This window comes from Pelodiscus sinensis, chromosome 3 (genome assembly GCF_049634645.1).
Source record: "Pelodiscus sinensis isolate JC-2024 chromosome 3, ASM4963464v1, whole genome shotgun sequence".
Lineage (NCBI taxonomy): Eukaryota > Metazoa > Chordata > Testudines > Trionychidae > Pelodiscus > Pelodiscus sinensis.
The window spans coordinates 7,332,477-7,349,740 of NC_134713.1; the positions used below are offsets into that span (position 1 = coordinate 7,332,477).

Consider the following 17,264-nt stretch of genomic DNA (forward strand, 5'->3'; position numbering starts at 1 on the left):
TAATGCTATTTATTTTACCTGCAGTTATGATCATTTAATGTATATTTATTTATAACTGATCATGTTTGAGAGGATCCAGCGGAGGGCGACCAAAATGATTAGGGGGCTGGAGCACATGACCTTTGAGGAAAGGCTGAGGAATTTGGGCTTATTTAGTCTGCAGAAGAGAAAAGTGAGGGGGGATTTGATAGCAGCCTTCAACTTCCTGAAGGGAAGTTCCAGAGAGGATGGAGAAAGGCTATTCTCAGTAGTGATGGATGGCAGAACAAGGAGCAATAGTCTCAAGTTGCAGTGGGGGAGGTCTAGGTTGGATGTTAGGAAAAACTATTTCACTAGGAGGGTGGTGCAGCACTGGAATGGGTTCCCTAGGGAGGTGGTGGAATCTCCATCCCTAGAGGTTTTTAAGTCTTGACTTGACAAAGACTTGGCTGGGTTAATTTAGTTGGGGTTGGTCCTGCTTTGGGCAGGAGGCTGGACTTGATGACCTCCCGAGGTCTCTTTCAGCCCTAGGATTCTATGTTATAAAGTCTAAAAGCTGAGCAGGTATGTTCAGCTGCCTGTTGACAATTGCACAGACACAGTTTACTTTCCGCAGCGAACCTAGGGTACGGAGGGCGTGAATGAGTTCTCCCTCTCAAGGGAAGACTAATTGCATTACCATTCTTCATTTGTATATTGATGATCTCACTACATGGGATTCTTTCTTGTGCAGGCACCCTGTTGCCCCCTCCCCTTCCCAATTTTTCACACTTGCTAGCTGCTCACCCTGTTCCGTAGTGAACATGGCCATGTCTGGAAGCTCTGGGATAAGAGCAGTGGCTCTGGAGGTGAGGAGGTTTCAGAGGTGAGAGAGTTGACGTGCTATGGAACGCCGACGTGGGCGTCACCCACAGCACAGCTAAGCTGTGACTGAACCCAGCCCCACTGGCAACAACACAAATCAAACAGCTTTCTAAAAGGAGCCAGGCACAGGCAAAGATTTGTCCTCATAGGCTAAGTGAAATATATGCATATAAATATGTATGTTTCCTGGTCTAAGAACACCCCTGGTTGGTTTTAAAGTATGACAGTGACCTTTTATATATGTAAAAGAAAGGGATTTTTATGTGAAATAAGTAGCAAAGCCGCCTCCCATACTACAGTCAAAACACTCCAACACACATTTGTGACACACCACCGCAGCCAGCGGCATTTATCAGAAGGAGAACAAGCAATTAGGGATGACCTCGAGGCTTCCTGGTGGATTGTTTCCAGCTTGCAAGATTCTTTACAGCCCTGATGAAAAGGATCCAGCAATTTTAGAAGCTAGGCATCCTCTGTCATTTCCCCAGAAATCCTGCCTTGACAATCTCTGCTGCTATCACTCATTGGGTTAACTGCAAAAAGGGAGGACATGTTTGAATCCTCTGCTGACATTGATTAAAACAAGGACAATGTAACATTACATTTCAAATGCAAGGCCGAGCAGGAATTTTCAGATATTCCTGGCTAACTCCAGAGCAAAGGATTCATTTTGTCTGCTGCCAGATGTTGCTGCAGAGTTATTATGAAGGTAGGGAGTTATATTTATGCAAACTGGCTGTCCATCTGGCTTCTGAAGTAAATAAATATGGCCTGACTTCTGAAGTAAATAAATATACCTGACTTCTGAACACGGCTCTCCCTTCACTCCATGGGAATTTGCATATCGTCTTCCAATCTCACTTTTGAAAGTGGAGCTTTCAAAAGTGAAAGTAGTCAGGACACGTTTTTTTCAGCACCACCCTCCCTTTTTTGAAAAGTCGTGTAAACCTCATTTTTTGAGGAAGAGTGGCTTTTCGAAAAAGGGGGGAGGGTTGCTGAGAAAACCACGTCCTGACTACTTTCACTTTTGAAAGCTCTGTTTTAGAAAGTGATATCAGAAAACGATATGCAAATTCCCGCGGAATTTGCATCTCCTTTTTCAAAACATCAGCGTAGTCTAGATGAGCCCTTGTAAGAAGATGAAGTGTTGATTTCTGGAAGAGCCCTCAGCAAATTGAATGAAAATAGAAGGGAAGCCTGCAGAACAAACCTTGGCTTTGACTTACTTGGGGATAAAGTTTCATGATTCAGGAGGCTGGTCCCTTTATCATAAAGACTGAAAGCAAAAGGCCCTTAGCTCTGCTCAAGGGGTGCTGTGTTTTACATACTCATGTGGTGGGGGCAGAATGTCTCAGTGCTAAGAATTGTTAATGCTAAAATTATATAGTAAATGCTCAATGGGTATATCCATCCACACAAACAAAATCAAAAGAAAAGGCCCCTGCAGCTGTCCCCTTGCAGCTGACTCAGGCTTTGTTTTTATGTCAACTTATGGCTCAGGTTGCGGTCAACTCTTTGGAATCATCCCACCTCACAGACTCCAGGCTGCAGCCCAAGGCCAGACATCTACACAACAGGGAAACAGCCCTGCCGCCTGAGGCCAGTCACGGGCATCTCGTTGCTGGACTTACCCTATGAGGCCCTATTTGCAATTAGGGGTCACTTTTCAGCCTTACAGATCAGCTATGTTGTTGCAGCTCTTGCAGTGGAAACATGCCCTAAATATGGAAGCGTCTAGCCCTGAAAACCTCACAGATCTCCTTCTCTGGGTGAAAATCTCTTATCTGGGGGATAGTTGTGCTACCTCATTGATCCTACTTGTAAACTTTTAGTTCCTCCAGCGTGCTGTGGTGAGGCTGACTGAGCTCAAAATAATCCTTTAACTCCTTCTTGTCCCGTGTGGGATTCATACACCCCTTCACAATGAACCTCATCAAATCTCTCTCTAATATGACTCTCTCTCTGTCTCTCTCTCTCAAGTTAATTTGTCAGAATCACTTATCCATAAACCTTTGTTGATTTGCATTAATTTTATTATCTACCTTTAATTCTATATTAATCCTCTCTATATCATGGCGCCATTGTCTGTGAAACGAGGTTTACCGGAGCAGTCGACAAAGGCTTCCCTTGTTGACCTTGCCACGTCTAGACAGCCGCGCTGTGCCGGATCAGCTGATTGTTGGCACAGCGCGGTGGCCATTTTTATTTTAATGAAGCAGGGGTTATTTAAATCCCCCCTTCTTTGACTATGCAGAGTAAACTACTTCACATGGCTCTGTCGATGAAGCCGTGTAGTCTAGATGCAGCCAGGGTGTATGTCTATATTACAGAGTTTTGTCAGAAAAACAGCCATTTTTCTGACAAAACTTGAGGAACTGCACTGCACTTGTGTTCTTCCGCAAGAAAATCAAAAGAACAGAGGGGTTTTTCCGGCATTGGTAATCCTCATTCTATGAGGAAGAAGCCGTTTTGCAAAAGAGCTCTTTTGGAAAAAGGCGTGTGTGGACGGGAAAAGGGAGTTCTTTCAGAAGAATAGGAAAGAGGAAAAAGCACAGGTGCCCTGGTGGCCATTCTGTCCATAGCAATCCCAGCTTACTTGCGAAAGAGCGTCCACTCAGTCTGGATGCAGATAGCTTTTTCGATGCACTTTTGCAGTGTGGGCACTCTCTTTGGGAAGAAATTTTTTTGAAAGATCTCTTCCGAAAAAAGCTTCTTCTGAAAGAAGCCTGTAGGGTAGACTTAGCCTGAGACACCTAGCTTCTCTTAAAAACAGCAAACAGAATTAGTAGCAGTTGTGAGAAATAGATACTGGTCTATCCATGTGACCTTGTAGAAACACAAAGAACTGCATTGACAATATTGGCCTAATCACTCAATGGATTTAACGTTCACTAGGGATTTGTGGTTTTATTCTTTAATGTAATTTCCTTAAGAAAAAATGTATTTCCAATGAGTACACTCCTACAAATCAGGAAAGAGATCTTGGAATTATCGTGGACAGTTCTCTGAAAACTTCCACACAGTGTACAGTGGCGGTCAAAAAGGCAAATAGGATACTAGAAATTATTAGGAAAGGGATAGAAAATAAGACCCAGAATATTTTACTGCCCCTGTATAAAACTATGGCACGCCCGCATCTTGAATACTGTGTACAGATGTGGTCTCCTCACCTCAATAAAGATATTTTGGCCTTGGAAAGGGTTCAGAAAAGGGCAACTAAAATTATTAGGGTTTTGGAATGGGTCCCATATTAGGAGAGGTTAAAGTGACTGGGACTTTTCAGTTTAGAAAAGAGGAGACTGATGGGGGATATGATAGAGGTATATAAAATCATGAGTGGTGTGGAGAGGGCTGATAAAGAAAAGTTATTTATTAGTTCCCTCAATAGAAGAACTAGAGGACACCAAATGAAATTAATGGGTAGCAGGTTTTAAACGAATAAAAGAAAGTTCTTCTTCACACAGCGTTTAGTCAACCTGTGGAACTCCTTGCCAGAGGAGGCTGTGAAGGCTAGGACTATAATAGAGTTTAAAGAGAAGCTAGATCATTTCATGGAGGTTAGGTCCATAAAAGGCTATTAGCCAGGGGATAAAATGGTGTCCTTGGCCTCTGTTTTTCAGAGGCTGGAGAGAGATGGCAGGAGACAAATCGCTTGATCATTGTCTTCGGTCCACCCTCTCTGGGGCACCTGGTGCTGGCCACTGTCGGTAGACAGGATACTGGGCTAGAAGGATACTTTGGTCTGACCCAGTACGGCCGTTCTTATGTTCTTATGTTCTTATGTTTTCATTTTTATGCACCTAAAGGATATTTTATCCATTTTCAATGGTTTATCCATTTTTTCCCTACAAATCCTTTCTCATAATCACTGTTTCCTAGGATTGCGTTCTCTAGTCTATAAATGTGAACAATATTTTTCTTCCTAGAGACATTTTTGTAGATTTAGCTCTTTCTTCTTGCCCAGCTCACACAAGGACACAAAACCCTGTGTGACAATGACTTATTGCTTAATTTTTGTCACCTGCAATCATGTATAGGTGTTGATTTCTTATGTTCTCTCAGTTACTTGAGAATAAAATAACACAGGATCAAGAATCAGTCCCTGTGGAACTCCAGGCAGTAAAATGGTAGCAATATAATTGCGGGTCAAATCTGAATAGATATTTATAGGCACATTAATGACACCTTTCTGACCCCCGGGCTATTCTCTAGTCAAATGTCAAGTCCGCACTGAAAAGCATACTACAGTTTAGAAAAAAAAAGTTGAAAAATATAATACAAAGTTGTAGGAAATCTTAGAAAAGGTTCAGAAATGTCTCTCTATATTGTCCCTTCATTTCGTTACAGTCTTACCTGGAGAGTTTTGCAGCACCAGGAAGAAGACAGCAAAGAGAAGGTAGAGAATCTTCATGGCTGAAGTTTGGGTGGGGACTGAAAGTCGCTGGAGAGAAAAGACCCCAAGATAGAAACGAGATGGTACATCTCTGTTTATGGTCTGCTGGGGATTGTGAAATGTGGACTTGTTGAAATTTTGTTTTGAAAGCTTGAACGTGTGCCACAATCAGTTCATGATAACGGATGTTTTTTATACAACACCATGAAAATTCTGAAGATTTTCAAAAAAAGATAGTTAATAATTACTTTCCCTATGTAGTTGCAATATACATATTTACACCCAGCAAACATGTACTGTATGTTTAAAAGTCCTTTGAACACAATGGAATGTTTCCCATTACATTCACATGAGGGTCCAACTGCAGAGAAGAATTCCAGCTGCACACACAAAGCATTGGTGATAGTTACATGCATCTGTTTATTTGCTTTGAACAATATTAATCAATATTTTTAGGGAAACTTTCAATTTCACACATCCAAGTCCATAAAAGGAGGCTAAACTTTCAAAAAGAGAGATAAAATAAATAAGTTTTTTCCGACTATGTTTCAGAAATGCATGGGCCTGTGATTTTCTTCTTGTATATCTGAACTGAGACATTGTACAGTTAAGTATCAGAGGGGTAGCCGTGTTAGTCTGAATCTGCAAAAGCGACGAGGAGTCCTGTGGCACCTTATAGACTAACTGAAGTGTAGGAGCATAAGCTTTCGTGGGCAAAGACCCACTTCGTCAGATGCATGTAGTGGAAATTTCCAGAGGCAGGAATAAATATGCAGGCCAGGATCAGGCTGGAGATGATGAGGTGATCCAATCAAGGAGGATGAGGCCCACTTCTAGCAGCTGATCTGGAGGTGTGAATTCCAAGAGAATAGAAGCTGCTTTTGTAGTTAGCAAGCCATTCACAGTCTTTGTTTAATCCAGAGTTGATTGTGTCAAACTTAAAGATGAACTGTAGCTCAGCAGTTTCTCTTTGAAGTCTGGTCCTGAAGTTTTTTTGCTGCAGGATGGCTACTTTTAGATCTGCAATTGTGTGTCCAGGAAGATTGAAGTGTTCCCCTACAGGTTTTTGTATGTTGCCATTCCTAATATCAGATTTGTGTCCATTGATTCTTTTACGTAGGGACTGTCCTGTTTGGCCGATGTATATAGCAGTGGGGCATTGTTGGCACATGATGGCATATATTACGTTGGTGGATGTGCAGGAGAATGTACCAGTGACAGTATGGCTGATCTGGTTAGGTCCTGTGATGGTGTTGCTGGTGTATATATGTGGGCAGAGTTGGCACCGAGGTTTGTTGCAAGGATTGGTTCCTGAGTTCGAGTTATTATGGTGCGGTGTGTAGTTGCTGGTGAGAATATGCTTCAGGTTGGCGGGTTGTCTGTGGGCAAGGACCGGCCTACCTCCCAAGGCCTGTGAGAGCGAGGGATCATTGTCCAGGATGGGCTGAAGATCGCTAATGATGCATTGGAGAGGTTTTAGCTGGGGACTATAGGTGATGGCCAGTGGTGTTCTGTTGGAACACCACTGGCCATCACCTATAGTCCCCAGCTAAAACCTCTCCAATGCATCATTAGCGATCTTCAGCCCATCCTGGACAATGATCCCTCGCTCTCACAGGCCTTGGGAGGTAGGCCGGTCCTTGCCCACAGACAACCCGCCAACCTGAAGCATATTCTCACCAGCAACTACACACCGCACCATAATAACTCGAACTCAGGAACCAATCCTTGCAACAAACCTCGGTGCCAACTCTGCCCACATATATACACCAGCAACACCATCACAGGACCTAACCAGATCAGCCATACTGTCACTGGTACATTCTCCGGCACATCCACCAACGTAATATATGCCATCATGTGCCAACAATGCCCCACTGCTATATACATCGGCCAAACAGGACAGTCCCTACGTAAAAGAATCAATGGACACAAATCTGATATTAGGAATGGCAACATACAAAAACCTGTAGGGGAACACTTCAATCTTCCTGGACACACAATTGCAGATCTAAAAGTAGCCATCCTGCAGCAAAAAAACTTCAGGACCAGACTTCAAAGAGAAACTGCTGAGCTACAGTTCATCTTTAAGTTTGACACAATCAACTCTGGATTAAACAAAGACTGTGAATGGCTTGCTAACTACAAAAGCAGCTTCTATTCTCTTGGAATTCACACCTCCAGATCAGCTGCTAGAAGTGGGCCTCATCCTCCTTGATTGGATCACCTCATCATCTCCAGCCTGATCCTGGCCTGCATATTTATTCCTGCCTCTGGAAATTTCCACTACATGCATCTGACGAAGTGGGTCTTTGCCCACGAAAGCTTATGCTCCTACACTTCAGTTAGTCTATAAGGTGCCACAGGACTCCTCGTCGCGATTGTACAGTTAGTGATTTGACCGAAACCTGGATTTTTTTCTTCCCCCTGCATAACAAGCACCAGTCTTAATGACAACTGTATAAATAAAGACATATAATATTGATGCATAAAAGGCGTGAACGTCAGTGGAACTTGCAGGTGCCCAGAAAATTCTGGGATTTCTTTAATTCTCACTGGAAGCAGAGAACATGAAGTAACTAGGCTTAAATTGCAGCTTCATAAATTTCTAAACATGTCTAAGGGTACTACGGAAGGTTGGACACCTGAAATTTCCTTGCAATATCCATTAAAATGACTGTAAAGCTTCAGTGACTCTTTATAATATCTCTCCCCTTCATCTTCTTCCTCTTTCCTCCCATTTGTGCCCATTTGTTAGCACCAAATACAGCATGTTGCTCGAAGAGGAGAAAGAAGGAGAATCCACAGAGAGGAGGACACCAATAGGGTGGAGAGTACCTGTGACAGCATAGTGAGTCTTCTATATCAGCTGTCTGTCAATACAGGGAGGTTACTAATCTCTGTGCTTGGCACTTTTTCCACGGAGAAAGGCCAAGGGGCACTGAATGTGTATAGACTTCTAGGTATAAAGCAAATAACATAGAAGTAATTAATATAAGATGTTTGGAAGATCAGGTAAAACATTGGGGCCTTCATGGTGGGGAGGTGAAGGGAGCAGAGGGGAAAAATAAGCCCTTGAACACTGCCAAGGGCTGTCAATCATGTGCAGCTATGTTGTGACTGAACCCAATGCTTTTGACCACAACACAAACTAAAGGGCTGTGTAAAGAGACAAAAGAAAAGGCAAAAATCGATCTACGCGATCATTGGGAAATACATCAAAATGTACATTCCCTGGTCTCAGAACACCCCCAGGTGGATTTAACAAATGAAGGTGGCCTTTTACTTTATTCATATGCAATTATCTTTTAAAAAGTATATTTATAGAAAAGAACTTACTACACAACCCCAAAATGTCAATCAAAACACTTACAGACACATGGTTATGATGCTGCACTACAAGCAGTAACGTTTATTATAAGGAGAGGAAGAAGCTAGTAGAGGTGACACGAGGGCTCCCTTGTAGATTTTAGGTTTGTGAGATTCTTTGCAGCCCAGAAGAAAAGTGTCCAATGACTTTAGAAGACAGGCGTCCTCTGCCACATTCCCAGAGATCCTGCATTAACAATCTCTGCTGCTATCGCTCACTCTCTGATCTACAACATACAAAAAGAAGAAACGTTCACACTCTAGGTTTATATCCATCAAAACAAGAAAAATAGAACATTGCATCTCAAATGGAAGGTGCAGCAGAAACTTCCCCATCACTGAGAAATGAGTGCAGATACCCTTGACTAACACCAGAACAGGAGCTTAATTTTCTAGGCTGGAACATGCTGCCACTGAGATTTAATTAACGTAGTCAGTGACACCAAAACACATACATTGGCTGCTCACCTGACTCTCGAAATAAATGTGTTTGACTTCTGAATATGGGTTTCCCATCCCTGTACCACAACTATCAAGTAAAAGAGCCAGAGTCTCATTTTCTTACAAAGGCCCTTCCTGTAACATTCTCCGCACTTACAGTGACAACCACAACTAATAGAGAAAGAAGGCGATAAATAAAAAAAAGCAGGAAGATAAATATTAAAACTGTTGGAAATAGAAAGTACAATATCACTGCAATAGTCATCAAACTTATAAGTTTCAAGTTGAAATTCCATGTTTGGACTCAATTTAAATTGCAAACTTTCATACATGTTGAATAGCCCTCTGATAGGCAGAAAAAGAAAATATATGAAAGCTGTAGAACAACATGGCTCATATCCATTGACAGTTTTTCTTTCAAACCACTTTTGTCCACTGCCTGAAACAAGAACCAATAGGTATTTAATGACATAACAAATACATTATCCTTGAAGATTGTTACAGACCATTCTCTCTTCCAGGTTGTGTCACCCTGTTTGGTCACAGTTCTCTAGCTGAGGATAACCTCTGTACATCCTCAGTGAAGCATCTGGGAAAGTAGCACATCAGTTGCTATCATGGAATTTCTCTCGTCACATTCCCTATCCCAAAACTGCTTGTATATTTTTATAGCCATGGTCTACACTAAGAAATTTGGTAGGTGTAACTACATCGGTAAGGAATATAAAAAATACACCCCTGAATGACTCCTCTCTTGGGGAGGTGAAGTGCCTCTACAGATGGGAGAACTCTTTTAGTTAATACATATGGGCTACATCTAGACTACATCCCTTTTTTGGAAAAGGGATGTAAATTAGACGTATCGCAATTGCTAATGAAGCGGGGATTTAAATCTCCCACGCTTCATTAGCATAAAAATGGCTGCCGCTTTTTTTCCGCATGGAGCTTTACCGGAAAAAAGCGCCAGTCTAGACTAAAATAAAGCCTTTTCCGAAAGATCCCTTATCCCTTATTTCATAGGGAGATGTGTCGACTCTTTAAAAAAGGACGGACCGTGAGCCAGGAATATAGGCGTGTGGGCTGGGCACACGGTGTGCTGTATAGGAATTGGGGCCTGTCACATTACCGAAATGGAGGGAAGCAGCCAGATCGCTGCTGCATCCCTAGGTGGGGGTGTTGGTCCCAGAAATTGATCTGTAATCTGTGTGGAAGCTGAATATTTCTCTGAATGTGGTTAAGCATTGCTATGGACAGGCTGAGTAGTGAAGCCCTGTGGAACAATGGCGCTTGATGGCCCAAAGACACACCTAAAGCATGAGGGCGGACACCTAAGAGCGGCCAGCAGAGAGAGGCTGAGGACCAGGTGACCTGCTGCATACCAGAAGAGGCCAGGAAGGGGGTATAAAGAGGCCATGTGGTCGATGCCATTTTGTTCTCAGCTCAGCACTTCATCCCAGAGGCAGCACTGCAGGGATTGAAGAGCCCGGAAGACCTGTGAACCCATCCTGATCGTAGGATGTGCAATAAGAACTTTTAAACCAGCAGCTGTACATCTCTGCTAGAGCCTGCATCGAGAACTGGGAGATTCGGTGCATGTAACGTACTGTACTTTAATAACCTTACTCTCATGCTTTTCTTTCTTGTGATAATAAACCTTTAGATATAGATTCTAAAGGATTGGCCCAGCGCGATTTGTGGGTAAGGTCCAGAGGGTAAATTGACCAGGGATCTGTGGCTGGTTTCTTGGAACCGGACAGAACTTGTTCGGGGTAGGTGGGATTGGGTGCTAGGACCCCCCACCTGTGTATGAGGCCCGGGGCCATCTGGGGCACGGATATTGCTGGGGTGTCGGAGGGGTTTTGCTCGGGAGGCTTCAGGCAGGTTGCTGAAGCGCTCTGTGGGACTGGTTTGTGGCCTGTGTGGAGAGGTCACCAGTCGGGGGCTGTAAGTAGCCCCGGATTCGAGCAGTTTGCCATGAGCGGACGCCCTCAGCTGTGCCCAGACACGGTCTGGTCCGTCACAGGGCCCACCCAGACAGTGGGGCTGGGAAGAGAGAGAAGGGGCTGCTGGCATGGACAGGCCGTGGGGAGAGGGAAGGACCCTGTCAGCTAGGAGGCTCGGCGAAGACCTATGACAGCTGGAGGAGGCCAAGGAGAGGAAAAAGGCCCGTGCTGTTTGGGGATGGTGGGAAAGAGAAAGAAGGACTTTTCCAGCTGAGGGAGCTAAGTGGAAGGGCAGAAAAGTCCCACCAAATGGGAGCCCCTTGCACTGAGCCCTCTTCTGCATTGACGAGTGCTGCACACGGCCATGTTTGGAAGTTCAGGTATAAAACTGAGGCCTTCATGATGGGGAGGTTTGGGAGGTGAAGGGAGCAGAGGGGAAAAGCATGCCTTGGAGCAATGCCAAGGGCTGTCAATCATGTGCAGACATGTGACTGAACGCAACTCTTTTGACTACAACACAAACTACTGGGCTGTGTAAAGAGACAAAGGAACATGCAAAAATGGATCCACGTGATCATAGGGAAACCCATTAAAACGTACATCCCCTGGTCTCAGAACACTCCCCGGTGGATTTAACAAATGAAGGTGGCCTTTTAGTTTATTCACATGCAATTGTCTTTTAAAAAGTAATTTTATAGAAAAGAAATAGCCACACAACCCGAAAACGTCAATCAAAACACTCACACACATGTTTGTGATGCTGCACTACAAGCAGGTACTTTTATTATAAGGAGAGGAAGAAGCTAGTAGAGGTGACACAAGGGCTCCCTTGTAGATTTTAAGGTTTGCAAGATTCATTGCAGTCTAGAAGAAAAGCATCCAATGACGTTAGAAGCCAGGCGTCCTCTGCCAGATTCCCAGAGATCCTGCATTAATTATCTCCACTGCCCTCGCTCACTCCCTGATCTACAAAATACAAAAAGAAGAAACGGTCACACTCAAGGTTTATATGCATCAAAAGAAGAACAACAGACCATTGCATTTTAAGCCGAAGGTACAGCAGACATTTCCCCAACACTGAACGTTGAGTGCAAATATCTCTGGTTAATGGCGGAGCAGGGGATTCATTTTCCAGACTGCAATATGCTGCTACAGAGTTTTAATCAACACAGTCAATTATATCAAAACACATGAACTGGCTGCCCACCTGACTCTGGAAGGAAATGGGTCTGGCTTCTGAACATGGGTCTTCCATCCCTGTACCCCAACTATCCAATAAAAGAGGCAGAGTCACATTTTCTTACAAAGGCCCTTCCTGAAACATTCTCTGCACTTACAGTGAGAACCACATCAGTAAAGTATATAGGCAATAAATTAAAAAAAACCTGAAGGAAGATACTGTGAAACCTTTGCTATCCAGAACTGTGTTAATCAGAAAACTTCGTTAACCGGCATTACCCCCAGTCACAATACTGTCACATGTTCAGGCACACATGGTTTAACCTTGGAGATTTGGTGCTGCTTCAAGCTGTGGGCAAGCCATAGGTAAAGCACCTATGTGGTTACTGTAACACATAAACTCTATATAGTCCAGAATTAGGGCAGCACAAAATATCTTCTTCTCCCATGTCCCAGAGTTGTGTACTGTGTTCCAAGCCTCCAAGGTCATGAAAGAGCAGCGACAGAAAAGAGGAACACCAATATTCCGTTTACACTGTCATGTCTCACACGTTAAATCCTGAACTTACCCTTCTCCTTTTACAGCAGCTCTGTGCAAAACCGCAAGTTCCAATAGTCAAAAATTGGGGATAGCATCGAGAGCGGCAAAAGCCCCTTGCACGTCTGCATGCGTAGGGGTCACTGACAAACTGGGTGTATCCTGCACAGAGAAAAATGTCTTGATTTTTATTCATACAAAAAACTAATCAAAAGCTCTGATTGCAACATGAGGGATGGCTTTCAATAATTGAGTCTCCAGTTTACTGAGGCAGGCCATGCCAGTCCAATTCTCTTCCCATCCCCCCTTTCTCTAGATCTTTGATAGTATGGAAATGTCTGTACTTTTTCGCCGAAGCTGTGATGAACTGGCTCAGTGCTGGATTGGGTGGCTGGAACATCTAGACAAAGAAGTGTTTGAACAAACCCCTTCCAGTGAGAACGCCTCATTGTCTTTGAGACTCCGCAGAGACAGGCTTGTGAAGACAGCTCTTGGGATTACTATTTCAATAGCCAATTGCCAGGCTTAGAAATTCCAGACAGGCTGAATGTTGCCAAAATGTGGCCCTTCAGATGATTCATATTAGACTGTTTTAAAACAGTCTTATTGATCTCCCCGCATACAGAAGCCCTTCCATACCACTAATCTTTTCTGTCCCTTTCCCAATTCCAATATACTTTTTGGGATGACCATATCTATATGCAGTATTCAAGATGTGAGAGTCTATGGAAGCACCATGATATTTTTTCATATGATCTGTTCCTTTTTTTATGATTCCAAATAATCTCTTCACTTCTTTGGATTGATACTGCGCTTTGAGTGGGTGTTTTCAGAAAATTATGATTCCAAGATCTGTTTCTTCAGTGGTAACAAGTATTTTAGATCCCATCACCACATGTGTATTGTTGGGGTTATGTTTTCCAATGTGCATTGCTTGGCATTTCACTAGCGTAGCACCAGGAACCAATCCTGCGGGACTCCAGGAGGTAAAATGGTAGGGATATTATTTTAGTTGATAGTTCAACCAAATCTGAATAGACTTTAATAGGAACTTTAATGCCACATTTCTCACCCCTGGACTATACTCCAGTCAAATGTCAAATCCCTGCTGAAAACTATAGGACACTTTAAAAAAAAAGTTGAAACTATATGATGCAAAATTCTAGAAAATCTTACAACAGACTCACAGACATTCCCCTATGTTGTCCCTTCATGCCATTATGCTCTTACCTGGAGAGCTTTGCAGCAGCAGGAAGAAGACAGCAAAGAGAAGGTGGAGAATCTTCATGGCTGAAGGTTGCTGGGAACTCAACGTCGTTGGAGAGAAAAGACTTCAAGTTAGACAGGAGACGGAGCGTCTCTATTTATGAGCTGCTGGGGATTGTGAAATGTGGCCTTGTTGAAATGTTGTTTTGAAATTGGACGTTAATAATGTTTGTGCTACAATCAGTTAATAATTAGGTTGTTATTTGTACAGCACCATGAAGGTTCCTGGAGAATTTGAAGAAAAGACAGTTAATAATTCCTTTCCCTACGTAGTTGCAATGTGCATATTTACACCCAGCAAACATTTACTGCATGTTTAAAAGTCCTTTGAAGACAATGAGATGCCTCCTACTACTCTTAAAAGTGGATCCAACTGCAGAGAGGAATTCCAGAACACAGCTGATCCTTCAAAGCATTGGTTGTAGGTCCATACTTTTTCTTATTTGCTTAAAACAATATTTCATCAATATTTTACATTTTGGGGAAATTTAAAATATCCCACTTCCAAGCCCGTAAAAAGAGGTTAAACTTCTTTTTGAAAAGAGAGATAAAATAAATAACATTTCCATCAGATGTGTCAGAAATGTATAGATCTGCGATTTCTTTCTTAAATATCTGAACGGAGACAATTAGTGATATGAAAGAAACCAGGATTTTTTTTCTCCTCCCTGCATAAGAAGCACCAGCCTTCATGATAACTATAGAAGTAAAGACCCATACTATTGATATACGAAAGGGGTGGAAGCCAGTGGCATTTGAATTTTTGTGCCCACTAAGAAACATGGGATCTTGTGTTGCCTGTGTAGTTCCACCATAGATTTAGCCTTTCATACTGAGTGTAGGCAAAACGTGTTCATATAAAATGGCTGTGAGAGTCTTTGGCCAACTCAGTGTGACTCTGTGACCTGGGTGCATTGTGGTTCCTTTTAGCCCAACCTTTCTCAGATTCTAAAAGACATTACAGAATGAATCAATCCTGGCTTCAAAATGTGTCCTCTCTGTGACAGGAACAGCCACCTAGGGAAAGATACAAAGTCACATCAAGTTGGCCAAGGAATGCAACAGAGGGAGGGCAAGGGGAAGTGGCTTGCAGAAATATGTTGCTAACCAGAGTTAAAGCAGTAAATCTTCGTTATATGTCACAAGATATTTTGCACAAACCAAGGTGGCTTAATGTGTTTTATATAATTCGGGATGGCCAATAGGGAAGAAAGAAAGAAAAGAAAAAAGGAGGCTTAACGATGAAGACTGAAAAGAGAAGAGTTCAGGGTGTGAAAGGACAGGGGGAGATAGGAAAGCAGGCAGGAGGGAAAGAGAGAAGGGATGCAGAGAGGAGGTGAAGGAGAGAAGGAGGTAAGAGCCACGGAAGACAGCTGCCCGGTTGGAGCTGTTAGATTATCACTAGCACTGACAACCCAGGACTGCACGAGCACCAGTACGGATAGTGAAGGGTAAGGCTGATTCCCTGCCTTGAGGCCCTCACTTGCTTGGAAGTACTCAGATAGCACCAGGGTAGCTCATGTCTTCTGCAGCTACTTTCCACTCTCACCCTCAATTTCTTCCTCTCTTCTTTCCTTCCTCATTTATCTCCATCACCATTCTCTAAGGCTTCCTTTATGCTCTGTCTGTACAAATGCAACCCACACATCTACTCTGCATCTATACTGGCATGATTTTGCGCAAAATCTTAACACCTGTCTACACTGGCCACTAGTATTTGTGCAAGAATACTGACTCTGTAATGTACAAAATCAGTGGTTCTTGCACAAATACTTTGACGCTCCCGCTCAGGGATAAGCTCTCTTGCGCAAGTATTCTTGCGCAAGAGGGCAAGTGCAGAAAACCACCTTAATTTTTGGCACAAGAAAGCTAAAATGGCCATCGGAGCTTTCCTGTGCAAGAGAGCATCTATACTGGACATGGATGCTTTTGAGCAAAAATGAATCTTTTTCACAAAGGCACATGCTAGTATAGACGCTCAATTGCGCAAATGCTTTTAACGGAAAAATTTTTCCGTTAAAAGTATTTGCACAAAATTTTTCCAATCTAGACGCAGCCCTAGGGTACGTCTAGACTACAGGATTTTGTGGACAGATGCTTTGTCGACAGATACTGTGGACAAAGCTTCTGTCGAGAAAGAGCATCTAGACTACATGCCGCTTTGTCAACATGAGAGTGTAGACGCAAAGGACAGTGTAGATGCAATAATGGCTTCTGTGGACTCTGTCGATAAAAGGCAGTATTCCTTGTTGAATGAAGCTTACCGCTGTCGACTAAACTGCCGCGTTCTATCGACATTATGTTGGGAGAACTCAGTGGTAGCGTAGTGGCAGCTATAGTTTTGCAGACAAAAGTCCACTTGTGTCAACAAAACCCTGTAATCTAGACACACCCCTAGTGAGGTTCGCTATCCCATGTAGTGGCACTTAGACTATTTACAGTGAGAGTTAAGTACAAGGGCGCTCTTCAACTGGTTGGCTTTATAGTTTGAGCTATAGAAGCTCTTACACTGAGATCCCAGGTTCCAATCTGCCTGGTGGTGGTTCCACAAGGCATCACTGCATCATTCAGAGGAGAAATGCTGCTTGGTCCTACCCTCTTTTCATCCTGCCTCCAGCTCTGGCATTAAATTCTCTAACGCTCCCTTTTTCTGAATGCCCAGTTACCTGAAACTGGAAGATGTCCCCTAGGCCACTCGGATAAATGGGAGTGCACTGTATAAGGACGTGTGAGGTACTTGTATATTTCATTAACACATTGAATCGTCCCAGTCTAGAAATTAGGCCTTGCAGTACTGTTTTATCTGTCTTGGTCTTTTTTTGAATCAACTTCTGCTGTTGAGAGAGACCACCCTTATCTCCTGTGACCCACACAGCTCCTATAAACATGCAAAAATATCTTTTGGATTAAAATAATTTTTCTAGGGATTACCTGTGTGCTATGAATACAGGAAATCGCTGTCACCTCTCTGTCATGCTGTCAGTTCTCCCCAATGCTATTGAGTCAGGAGAGAACTCAATAGTTATAAGAGCATGTTCAATAGACCTCTATCTGGAATAGTCTAGACAGTACTGGCTCCTGCCATGAGGGCAGGGGACTGAACTCGAAGACCCCTCGAGGTCCCTTCCAATTCTAGTGTTCTATGATTCTATGATCAGCTACATACCTCCAGATAAGCTACTACAAGTGGGCCTCGTCCTCCTTGATAGGATTCACCTTGTTATCTCTAACCTGTTTCTGTCCTGCATATTTATACTTGCCTTTGGAAATTTCCACTACATGCATCTGACGA

At 43.1% G+C, this 17,264-nt stretch overlaps 1 protein-coding gene across 2 annotated transcripts; it reads right to left on the minus strand.

The window, feature by feature from the left end:
• Nucleotides 1-11,740: 11,740 nt before the first annotated feature.
• On the minus strand, nucleotides 11,741-14,094 carry LOC102452755 (lingual antimicrobial peptide-like). 2 transcript variants are annotated; one of them, XM_006127498.4, is made up of 4 exons: nucleotides 13,937-14,094; nucleotides 12,738-12,868; nucleotides 12,197-12,257; nucleotides 11,741-11,955 (listed from the first exon to the last, which is right to left on the minus strand). In XM_006127498.4, the coding sequence occupies exons 1-4, from the start codon at nucleotides 13,992-13,994 to the stop codon at nucleotides 11,921-11,923; spliced, it is 285 nt and encodes a 94-aa protein (XP_006127560.1). In that variant the 5' UTR covers nucleotides 13,995-14,094; the 3' UTR covers nucleotides 11,741-11,920. The 2 variants fall into 2 exon arrangements, 1 of the variants encoding a protein (XP_006127560.1); XR_332360.4 differs by lacking the exon at nucleotides 12,197-12,257.
• Nucleotides 14,095-17,264: the final 3,170 nt, after the last annotated feature.

Excerpts from the sequence above, each read along its gene's own strand:
- LOC102452755 (XM_006127498.4), bottom strand. The coding sequence starts at position 13,994 with ATGAAGATTCTCCACCTTCTCTTTGCTGTCTTCTTCCTGCTGCTGCAA. Across the intron at positions 12,869-13,936 it reads GCTGCTGCAAAGCTCTCCAG|GATACACCCAGTTTGTCAGT; the intron begins GTAAGAGCATAA and ends TTCTCTGTGCAG. Across the intron at positions 12,258-12,737 it reads GCTGCTGTAAAAGGAGAAGG|TTGGGGTACAGGGATGGAAG; the intron begins GTAAGTTCAGGA and ends TTTATTGGATAG.